Source organism: Pseudophryne corroboree, chromosome 2 (genome assembly GCF_028390025.1).
Source record: "Pseudophryne corroboree isolate aPseCor3 chromosome 2, aPseCor3.hap2, whole genome shotgun sequence".
Classification (NCBI taxonomy): Eukaryota; Metazoa; Chordata; class Amphibia; order Anura; family Myobatrachidae; genus Pseudophryne; species Pseudophryne corroboree.
Genome location: NC_086445.1, coordinates 353,934,895 through 353,946,942, shown reverse-complemented (window position 1 = coordinate 353,946,942; position 12,048 = coordinate 353,934,895). Strand labels below are relative to the sequence as shown.

The 12,048-nt window shown below is 46.3% G+C and overlaps 1 protein-coding gene across 5 annotated transcripts in view; it reads right to left on the bottom strand.

The window, feature by feature from the left end:
- Positions 1 to 12,048, bottom strand: part of DCUN1D2 (defective in cullin neddylation 1 domain containing 2) — a 127,179-nt gene that overhangs the window by 88,112 nt on the left and 27,019 nt on the right. For all 5 annotated transcript variants that reach the window (XM_063953110.1, XM_063953114.1, XM_063953111.1 and 2 more), the window contains one exon: positions 10,883 to 11,099. In XM_063953110.1, coding sequence (XP_063809180.1) covers positions 10,883 to 11,099 — 217 coding nt within the window. The remainder of the gene's footprint in view (positions 1 to 10,882; positions 11,100 to 12,048) is intronic.

Sequence of the window (12,048 nt, the reverse complement as noted above, 5' to 3'; positions counted from 1 at the left end):
AATAAAAATTGCAGTGTCCTGTATATAGTGCAGGAGTAAAAGTATCTCACCTCTTGGTAAGGAATCTAACCCGACCCACTTTGCAATGGCCCTAGTGATCCAAGCACAAGCTATAGTGGGTCTCTGGGCCAACCCCGCAGCTGCGTATACAGACTTGAGAGTGGTCTCAATCTTGCGGTCAGCAGCATCCTTTAAGGAGGCTGCCCCGGGACCGGTAAGACTATCTTACGGGACAATCTAGATACCGATGTGTCAACAACCGGTGGGTTTTTTTCATTTTTTCCTATCGCCCTGAGGAAAAGGGAAGGATGTCAGTAACCTTTTAGGGATCTGAAACTTTCTGTCAGGATTAACCCAAGTTTCTTCAAATAGGGAATTTAATTCCTTAGATGCAGGGAAAGTAGCAGAGGATTTCTTTTTTACATTAAAATAAGATTTTACTTACCGATAAATCTATTTCTCGTAGTCCGTAGTGGATGCTGGGACTCCGTAAGGACCATGGGGAATAGCGGCTCCGCAGGAGACAGGGCACAAGAATAAAAGCTTTAGGATCAGGTGGTGTGCACTGGCTCCTCCCCCTATGACCCTCCTCCAAGCCTCAGTTAGGATACTGTGCCCGGACGAGCGTACATAATAAGGAAGGATATTGAATCCCGGGTAAGACTCATACCAGCCACACCAATCACACTGTACAACCTGTGATCTGAACCCAGTTAACAGCATGATAACAGCGGAGCCTCTGAAAAGATGGCTCACAACAATAATAACCCGATTTTTGTAACAATAACTATGTACAAGTATTGCAGACAATCCGCACTTGGGATGGGCGCCCAGCATCCACTACGGACTACGAGAAATAGATTTATCGGTAAGTAAAATCTTATTTTCTCCGACGTCCTAGTGGATGCTGGGACTCCGTAAGGACCATGGGGATTATACCAAAGCTCCCAAACGGGCGGGAGAGTGCGGATGACTCTGCAGCACCGAATGAGAGAACTCCAGGTCCTCCTCAGCCAGGGTATCAAATTTGTAGAATTTAGCAAACGTGTTTGCCCCTGACCAAGTAGCTGCTCGGCAAAGTTGTAAAGCCGAGACCCCTCGGGCAGCCGCCCAAGATGAGCCCACTTTCCTTGTGGAATGGGCTTTCACAGATTTTGGCTGTGGCAGGCCTGCCACAGAATGTGCAAGTTGAATTGTACTACAAATCCAACGAGCAATAGTCTGCTTAGAAGCAGGAGCACCCAGCTTGTTGGGTGCATACAGGATAAACAGCGAGTCAGACTTTCTGACTCCCGCCGTCCTGGAAACATATATTTTCAGGGCCCTGACAACGTCAAGTAACTTGGAGTCCTCCAAGTCCCTAGTAGCCGCAGGCACCACAATAGGTTGGTTCATGTGAAAAGCAGAAACCACCTTAGGGAGAAATTGAGGACGAGTCCTCAATTCTGCCCTGTCAGAATGAAAAATTAAGTAAGGGCTTTTATATGATAAAGCCGCCAATTCTGACACACGCCTGGCTGAAGCCAGGGCTAACAGCATCGTCACCTTCCATGTGAGATATTTTAAGTCCACAGTGGTGAGTGGTTCAAACCAATGTGACTTAAGGAACCTCAAAACAACATTGAGATCCCAAGGTGCCACTGGAGGCACAAAAGGAGGTTGTATATGCAGTACCCCTTTTACAAATGTCTGAACTTCAGGTACTGAAGCCAGTTCTTTCTGGAAGAAAATCGACAGGGCCGAAATTTGAACCTTAATGGACCCTAATTTTAGGCCCATAGACAGTCCTGTTTGCAGGAAATGGAGGAAACGACCCAGTTGAAATTCCTCTGTAGGGGCCTTCTTGGCCTCACACCACGCAACATATTTTCGCCAAATGCGGTGATAATGTTTTGCGGTTACATCCTTCCTGGCTTTGACCAGGGTAGGGATGACTTCATCTGGAATGCCTTTTTCCTTCAGGATCCGGCGTTCAACCGCCATGCCGTCAAACGCAGCCGCGGTAAGTCTTGGAACAGACAAGGCCCCTGTTGGAGCAGGTCCTTTCTTAGAGGTAGAGGCCACGGGTCTTCCGTGAGCATCTCTTGAAGTTCCGGGTACCAAGTCCTTCTTGGCCAATCCGGAACCACGAGTATCGTTCTTACTCCTCTCCTTCTTATGATTCTCAGTACTTTTGGTATGAGAGGCAGAGGAGGGAACACATACACTGACTGGTACACCCACGGTGTCACCAGAGCGTCCACCGCTATTGCCTGAGGGTCCCTTGACCTGGCGCAATATCTGTCTAGTTTTTTGTTTAGACGTGACGCCATCATGTCCACCTTTGGTTTTTCCCAACGGTTTACAATCAGGTGGAAGACTTCTGGGTGAAGTCCCCACTCTCCCGGGTGAAGGTCGTGTCTGCTGAGGAAGTCTGCTTCCCAGTTGTCCACTCCCGGAATGAACACTGCTGACAGAGCTATCACATGATTTTCTGCCCAGCGAAGAATCCTTGCAGCTTCTGCCATTGCCCTCCTGCTTCTCGTGCCGCCCTGTCTGTTTACGTGGGCGACTGACGTGATGTTGTCCGATTGGATCAATACCGCCTGACCCTGAAGCAGGGGTTTCGCTTGACTTAGGGCATTGTAAATGGCCCTTAGTTCCAGAATGTTTATATGAAGAGATGTTTCCATGCTTGACCACAAGCCCTGGAAATTTTTTCCCTGTGTGACTGCCCCCCAGCCTCTCAGGCTGGCGTCCGTGGTCACCAGGACCCAATCCTGAATGCCAAATCTGCGGCCCTCTAGTAGATGAGCACTCTGCAGCCACCACAGAAGAGACACCCTTGTCCTTGTCGACAGGGTTATCCGCTGATGCATCTGAAGATGCGATCCGGACCATTTGTCCAGTAGATCCCACTGAAACGTTCTTGCATGGAATCTTCCGAATGGAATCGCTTCGTAAGAAGCCACCATTTTTCCCAGGACCCTCGTGCACTGATGCACTGACACCTGGTCTGGTTTTAGGAGGTTCCTGACTAGCTCGGGTAACTCCCTGGCCTTCTCCTCCGGGAGAAACACCTTTTTCTGGACTGTGTCCAGAATCATTCCTAGGAACAGTAGACGTGTCGTTGGAATCAGCTGCGATTTTGGAATATTTAGGATCCACCCGTGCTGACGTAACACTACCTGAGATAGTGCTACTCCGACTTCTAACTGTTCCCTGGACGTTGCCCTTATCAGGAGATCGTCCAAGTAAGGGATAATTAAGATGCCTTTTCTTCGAAGAAGAATCATCATTTCGGCCATTACCTTGGTAAAGACCCGAGGTGCCGTGGACAACCCAAACGGCAGCGTCTGAAACTGATAATGACAGTTTTGTACTACAAACCTGAGGTACCCTTGGTGAGACGGGTAGATTGGGACGTGGAGATAAGCATCCTTGATGTCCAGAGACACCATATAGTCCCCTTCTTCCAGGTTTGCTATCACCGCTCTGAGTGATTCCATCTTGAATTTGAACCTCTTTATGTAAGTGTTCAGGGATTTTTGATTTAAAATTGATCTCACCGAGCCATCCGGCTTCGGTACCACAAACAGCGTGGAATAATACCCCTTTCCCTGTTGTAGGAGGGGTACCTTGATTATCACCTGCTGGGAATACAGCTTGTGAATGGCTTCCAAAACTGCCTCCCTGTCGGAGGGAGACTTTGGTAGAGCAGACTTCAGGAACCGGCGAGGGGGAAACGCCTCGAATTCCAGTTTGTACCCCTGCGATACCACCTGTAGAATCCAGGGATCCACTTGCGAGTGAGCCCACTGCGCGTTGAAATTCTTGAGACGGGCCCCCACCATGTCTGAGTCTGCTTGTAAAGCCCCAGCGTCATGCTGAAGACTTGGCAGAAGCAGGGGATGGCTTCTGCTCCTGGGAAGCGGCTGCATGGTGCAGTCTTTTTCCCCTTCCTCTGCCCCGGGGCAGGAAGGAATGGCCTTTAGCTCGCTTGTACTTATGGGAACGAAAGGACTGAGTTTGAAAAGACGGTGTCTTTTTCTGCTGATGTGAAGTGACCTGGGGTAAAAAGGTGGATTTTCCAGCCGTTGCCGTGGCCACCAGGTCCGATAGACCAGCCCCAAATAACTCCTCCCCTTTATACGGCAATACTTCCATATGTCGTTTGGAATCCGCATCGCCTGACCACTGTCGCGTCCATAACGCTCTTCTGGCAGAAATGGACATAGCACTTACTCTTGATGCCAGGGTGCAAATATCCCTCTGTGCATCACGCATATATAGTAATGCATCCTTCAAATGCTCTATAGTTAACAGTATATTGTCCCTATCCAGGGTATCAATATTTTCAGTCAGGGAATCCGACCACGCGACGCCAGCACTGCACATCCAGGCTGAAGCGATTGCTGGTCGCAGTATAACACCAGTATGTGTGTATATACTTTTAAGAATATTTTCCAGTCTTCTATCTGCTGGTTCTTTGAGGGTGGCCGTATCAGGAGACGGTAACGCTACTTGTTTAGATAAACGTGTGAGCGCCTTATCTACCCTAGGGGGTGTTTCCCAACGTGTCCTAACCTCTAACGGGAAAGGATATAGTGCCAATAATTTTTTAGAAATTAGCAGTTTTTTGTCGGGGGAAACCCATGCTTTATCACACACCTCATTTAACTCATCTGACTCAGGGAAAACTATTGGTAGTTTTTTCACACCCCACATAATACCCTTCTTTGTGGTACTTGTAGTGTCAGAAATGTTCAAAGCTTCCTTCATTGCCGTGATCATGTAACGTGTGGCCCTACTGGACATTACGTTTGTCTCCTCACCGTCGACACTAGACTCAGTATCTGTGTCTGGATCTGTGTCGACCCACTGAGGTAACGGGCGTTTTAGGGCCCCTGACGGTGTCTGAGACGCCTGGACAGGCACTAATTGATTTGCCGGCTGTCTCATGTCATCAACCGTTCTTTGCAAAGTGCTGACATTATCACTTAATTCTTTAAATACGATCATCCAGTCAGGTGTCGACTCCCTAGGGGGTGACATCACTAACCCAGGCAATTGCTCCGCCTCCACATCATTTTCCTCCTCATACATGTCGACACACACGTACCGACACACAGCACACGCACCGGGAATGCTCTGATAGAGGACAGGACCCCACAAGCCCTTTGGAGAGACAGAGGGAGAGTCTGCCAGCACACACCAAGCGCTATATATATATACAGGGATAACCTTATATAAGTGTTAATCCCTTATAGCTGCTGTTTATATAGTTTTTAGCTGCCAATAGTGCCCCCCCTTCTCTTTTTTACCCTGATTCAGTAGCAAGTCTGCAGGGGAGAGTCAGGAAGCCGTCCTTCCAGCGGAGCTGTGAGGGAAAATGGCGCTTGTGTGCTGAGGAGATAGGCTCCGCCCCTTCACGACGTCCTTATCTCCCGCTTTTTCTGTAAAAAATGGCAGGGGTTAAAATACATCCATATAGCCCCAGAGCTATATGTGATGTATTCTTTAGCCAATCTAAGGTATATCATGTTATATTGCGTCTCAGGGCGCTCCCCCCCCAGCGCCCTGCACCCTCAGTGACCGGAGTCTGAAGTGTGCTGAGAGCAATGGCGCACAGCTGCGGTGCTGTGCGCTACCTTAGTCTGAAGACAGGATCGTCTTCTGCCGCCGATTTCACCGGACCTCTTCGCTCTTCTGGCTCTGTAAGGGGGCCGGCGGCGCGGCTCCGGGACCCATCCAGGCTGAACCTGTGATCGTCCCTCTGGAGCTAATGTCCAGTAGCCTAAGAAACCCGATCCACTCTGCACGCAGATGAGTCCGTTTCTTCTCCCCTTAGTCCCACGATGCAGTGAGCCTGTTGCCAGCAGGACTCACTGAAAATAAAAAACCTAAAATATACTTTTATTCTAAGCAGCTCAGGAGAGCCACCTAGCCTGCACCCTTCTCGTTCGGGCACAAAAATCTAACTGGGGCTTGGAGGAGGGTCATAGGGGGAGGAGCCAGTGCACACCACCTGATCCTAAAGCTTTTATTCTTGTGCCCTGTCTCCTGCGGAGCCGCTATTCCCCATGGTCCTTACGGAGTCCCAGCATCCACTAGGACGTCAGAGAAAATAATATTCCTCCTCATCCTCTGTCACTTTGTCAGGAATGTGCAGGACATCTATAATAGCTTCTATCAGGGCCTGTATTTCCTGTGACAAAGCTGCAACCCCCCCTCCCGAGTCCACCTCACCCTCCTCAACGTCTGATACATCATCATCATCAGTATCCATATCAGTCTTCAGGATATGGGCCAGTGTACGCTTTTGTGGACAAATGGCAGGGGTCCGAGATGCCGGAATGGCCACAATCTCTATTCATCAGGTCATCTACTGACTGTCTTAAGTATTGCGTCTCCTCATTTTGGGATAATTTATGGGAAATATTCGAGATCATCCCTTTCAGTGAATCTAACCATACAGGTTCAGATCCCCTAGCCTGAGAATGTGTACTATCCCGAGTACACTGCAGTGATCCCCGAGTGACAAAAACACTCTGCCGTGCATGAGACACACTCCTTTAACATAGTAAAATGTGAAAGAACACACACACACACACACACACACACACACAATATAGGTTAAAAGCACAGTTAACCCACACAGAGCCCTCTAGGGAGACAGAGTATGATGGAGCCAGCCACACCGCGCCCCTATAGCTAATTTCCAAATTTAGCTGGGTCGCAAGCTAAAGCACCCTTAATAGGAGTTTAGTATACTATTATTGCTCCCCACCTTGCTAGGACCCCCTGCTACCGCTGAGGTGATCTGGAGTCTTTGTGGAGGAGCAGCGCTTTACCGCCAGCCTGTCTGTGTATAGCTGCAGATGGAAATTGGCCATAGTGAAGCCCCGCCCCCTTAATGGTGCGCAGTCTTCACGGTTTTTTATACTGGCTGAGGTAATATTTCTGCTCTACAGTGGGTTAAAACCCCTGTAAGATGTACTGCCAGTGTGGGTATTAATAGTTATGGCTTCAGCTCGCCCCTCACAGCGGACCACGCAACACCCTGCATGTTTCTGAAGCCTGGAGCCGCAGCCCGCTTGTCAGCACTACGCCCATACCCTTGTGCCGCCAATACAACTGGCGACCCGCTAACCAGGACGCCAGCCACCTAGTCACCACTCTTCTTACTTCTGGCTCTGTTAGGGGAGGCTGTGTGCTGCGGGTCTGTACGCTTGCCGTGGTGGGGCTTGCGAATAGTACCTTCAGGAGCTCAGTGTCACGTCAGCAGGGAACGGGACTAGGAACAAGGAGGTTGGGCCGTTCCCCCCCTAAGTCCCACAAAGCAGGCAGTCTGGTGCCAAACCAGATCTGCCCGAAAACAAAAGATAGAAAATAAATGCAGAAAACTCTTCAGGAGCTTCCCAAACGTTACCGGTTCCTCCGTGCACATTTTCTAAACCGAGTCTGGTAGGAGGAGCATAGAGGAAGGAGCCAGTGCACACTACTGATTTCTTAAAAAGTGTCAAAGGCTCCTAGTGGACCCATCTATACCCCATGGTACTAATGTGGACCCCAGTATCCTCTAGGACTTAAGAGAAAAACTAAATCTGGTCACAAGCATTTTGTGTATAGGAGACTCAATCTGTATAAAACACTGTATAAGTTCCCAAACTATTTCCTGACAGTTGCAGTAACCTATACTTAATATATAATAGTAATTTCCATGCACTGAACTGACCCTAATGCGACGGTGGCAACTTGCTTTTGCATTAGAGTGTAAACGCTGGGAACCGCATCTGCACTCACCCTAGATTACTGTATGCAGCCTTACAGGACTGAGAACCAAACACACGTATCCAGCATATAGCCTCGCTTACTCACATCCACGGCTAATTGGACTGACTACTTTGGGGTAAATTTACTAAAGGTGGGAGGCTTGTTTTTTAGAATTGGTAATGTTGCCTATAGCAACCAGATTCTACAAAACATATATGTAGTTGCTTCTAGAAGATAATAGATAGAATCTGACTGGATTCTATGGGCAACATCACCAGTTCTAAAAACTCCCACCTTCGTAAAACGTACCCCTAAGTGATTAATACGGGCCATTTTGGTGTTCATGCTAGGATGAACTGCGGGCAGGGCACCGGCTGGGAAGGAGGCGTGCTCTCACAACATGCCCCCTGTTCGTCACTCTTGGGACATGCTGGGCTGCCCCCAAGCTCTCCCATTACGGTCAATAGATGCACTTTTATTTACCGGCATTGAGTGCTACCCAGCAACTTTCCCACCCGTGGGACACTGTGCCTGCATGTGGGGACAGAAGAGGGCAGTCTGTTTCAGCAGGGAGCTGCCATAAGGGCAGGGCACATTTTGCAATTGTAAAAACAGGCAGAGTGCGGCGTCCCGCTGACACGGCATAGTGGGAGCACTACTTTTAGTAAAGTGCTTTTTTTCTGGAAAATCATATTTACACAAATGTTAACATGATACATATTAAATACACTGTCTTCTCAGATGCAGTTTGTGTGCAACAGAACTTCCCTGAGAATTTAAACTCCCTAATCAAATAAAACCCTAGTACATTCACACACAAATACAGTGCATCCGGAAAGTATTCACAGCGCTTCACTTTTTCCACATTTTGTTATGTTACAGCCTTATTCCAAACCGGAATAAATACATTTTTTCCCTCTAAATTCTACATACAATACCCCATAATGAAAACGTGAAAAAAGTTTTTTTGAGATTTTTACAAATTTAGTAAAAATATAAAACTAAGAAATCACATGTACATAAGTATTCACAGTCTTTGCTCAATACTTTGTTGATGCACCTTTGGCAGCAATTACAGCCTCATGTCTTTTTGAATATGATCCCACAAGCTTGGCACACCTATCTTTTGGCAGTTTTGCCCATTCCTCTTTGCAGCACCTCTCAAGCTACATCAGGATGGATGGGAAGCGTCGATGCATAGCCATTTTCAGATCTCTCCAGAGATATTCAATCGGATTCAAGTCTGGGCCACAAAAGGACATTCACAGACTTGTCCTGAAGCCACTCCTTTGATATCTTGGCTGTGTGCTTAAGGTCATTATCCTGCTGAAAGATGAACCGTCGCCCCAGTCTGAGATCACAAGCGCTCTGGAGCAGGTTTTCATCCAGGATGTCACTGTACATTCCTGCATTCATCTTTCCCGCTATCCTGACTAATCTCCCAGTTCCTGCCGCTAAAAAACATCCCCACAGCATAATGCTGCCACGGCCATGCTTCACTGTAGGGATGTATTTGCCTGGTGATGAGCGGTGCCTGGTTTCCTCCAAACATGACGCCTGGCATTCACACCAAAGAGTTCAATCTTTGACAAAATGCACCTGAAGGACTCTCCGACCATGAGAAACAAAATTCTCTGGTCTGATGAGACAAACTCCAGGTGGGCTGCCATGTGCTTTTTACTAAGGAGTGGCTTCAGTCTGGCAACTCTACCATACAGGCCTGATTGGTGGATTGCTGCAGAGATGGTTGTCCTTCTGGAAGGTTCTCCCCTCTCCAATGAGCAATGCTGTAGCTCTGAAAGAATGACCATTGGGTTCTTGGTCACCTCGCTGACTAGGGCCCTTCTCCCCCAATCCCTCTGTTTAGACGGCCGGCCAGTTCTAGGAAGAGTCCTGTTGGTTCTAACTTCTTCCATTTACGGATGATGGAGGCAACTGTGCTCATTGGGACCTTCAAAGCAGCAGATATTTTTATGTACACTTCCCTAGATTTGTGCCTTGAGACAATCCTGTCTTTGAGGTCTACAGACAATTTCTTTGACTTCATGCTTGGTTTGTGCTCAGACATGCACTGTCAAGTGTGGGACCTTATATAGACAGGTGTGTGCCTTTCCAAACCATGTCCAATCAACTGAATTTACCACAGGTGGACTCCAATTAAGCTGTAGGAACAGCTCAAGGATGATCAGTGGAAACAGGATGCACCTGAGCACAATTTTGCGCTTCATGGCAAAGGCTGCAAAACGTATGTACATGTGATTTCTTAGTTTTTTATTTTTAATACATTTGCAAAAATCTCCCAAAAACTTTTTTCACATTATCATTATGGGGTATTGTGTGTAGAATTTTGAGGGAAAAATTAATTTATTCCATTTTGGAATAAGGCTGTAACATAACAAAATGTGGAAAAAGTGAAGTGCTGTGAATACTTTCCGGATGCACTGTATATTGTTGTATGCAAGATCAGCCACAACACTTAAGTGCTACTCTGTGAAAAAGTCAAGTCATTGTGTTATTTTGTTATACATTATATAGGTCTGTGATTAGCGATATTAATCGGATTACATTAAAATTTCTGCTGGTGGAATAAAGACAATAAAGTTAATTAGTAAAATCTCTTACATTTCAGATAAAACGTAAAGAATTATACAGAAGGCTAACAATTTACACCCATGACTATTTAATATCACTACTTTAGTGTGTGAAAAGAAACTGCTTTATACAACACAAACAATAATTACATTTACTTTTGACACACATTTAAGGATTTTATGCCAAATTTAAATACACTTTAGTAAATAGTTTACACATAGGGGGTGGGAATCCAGTTAGGCGTGACCAGCTCGCACCAGCCGAGTAAGAGCATCTGTACTTACGATATCGCAACAAAAATGTGCGAGTCCGGCACTAGAAAGTACCGCGAGACGTGCAAGTTCGGGTGCTGTTGCCGAGGTTTACACGCCACTGCAACAGCAACTCACCCCGTGAGCTGCTCGCACCTAACTGGATTGCCCCTAAATTAGCTCCAACCACTGAGCTCCTAATCTCATATAACCTAAATAACAGGGACCCTGCATATGAACAATATATAACACAAAGAGCCAAGCAGTTAAAAGGTGTTCCTTACCTTTGTATCGATTATACAATTGCTCTAGTTTCTTTTTATCTACTGTACTTTTCATTGACTCTTTGCAGTACAAGGCTGTGTTCTGGAAGTAGTTGTCTGTTGCCAGTTCTAATTTCCAGTCATTCTGTGTTAAACAGTATATTGCAGTCCTTTCCCCAGCCTGGGTAAATGCCATAAACTGGCGCACCTTGTCCTTCTGAGACGATTTAAGTTTGTGCTTTGGGATGCAAAAGAAGCAGCAGAAGTTGTTTCAGCATTGTACTTATGCTTATTTTACTCATTACAAAGATTTAGGTCTCTCGATGTGCGCATGCTTCATTTCAGCATTATGCGTCATATCAGCATAAGACAAAGCTTTGTTCTTCTGAGATTAAAATGCCTTATCTGCAAACTCAAAGGACAGCACCTATATCTCTATTATAAACAAACCAGAATTCTGTGAAACATTGTGCTAAGATTAAAGTAGTTATCAAAAAGTGTAATAAACAGCTCTCAACTGCTGATGGCTAACACATATTCAGAACAGTTCAACCTCCCAAAACAAAAAGTTTTTTAATGGTGTATCTGTTAGGTAACCAGTCACAAAGACCGACCCATCTGTTCTGTCCAAGTTATGTTGTATTTGCAGAATGGTAACTGGAGCATTAATTTATAGGAAAGTTGGCATCACTGAGTATTATAAAAGACAATTAACAGATTATAGAGGAATGTTAACAGAGAATGGATGCTAACAAAGGTGAATCATGCACCGTTCTAGTACATCACTGGGCTGTCATTCATTTTCTATTTATACGCATGTATACATATTTCCTGTTCTACAACTAGGTAATACATACTTATGTGAACGCCTTTTTACCAATCAAGAGCCATTATTGTAAAGGGTCAGATTACATAATTCTCTGTGCAGGCTAATAGGAGAAAGACAGTGTTAATTAGTAATTACAGTCAGATAGTAAAATGTAGAATCTTAATGTGCATACACATTATCCGATAATGTAAACAATATCGCTCACTTTTACTCTCATGAGAAATCGTTTAAAATATCGTCCAGTGTGTATGCTATGAGCGATGCTCGCTCCCAGGGGTCGTTATTGACCCACGCTGTCGGCTGTACATGCAGCTCAATCTGACAATATTGCCAGAAGCTGCATGTTCGGGCCGGCTGC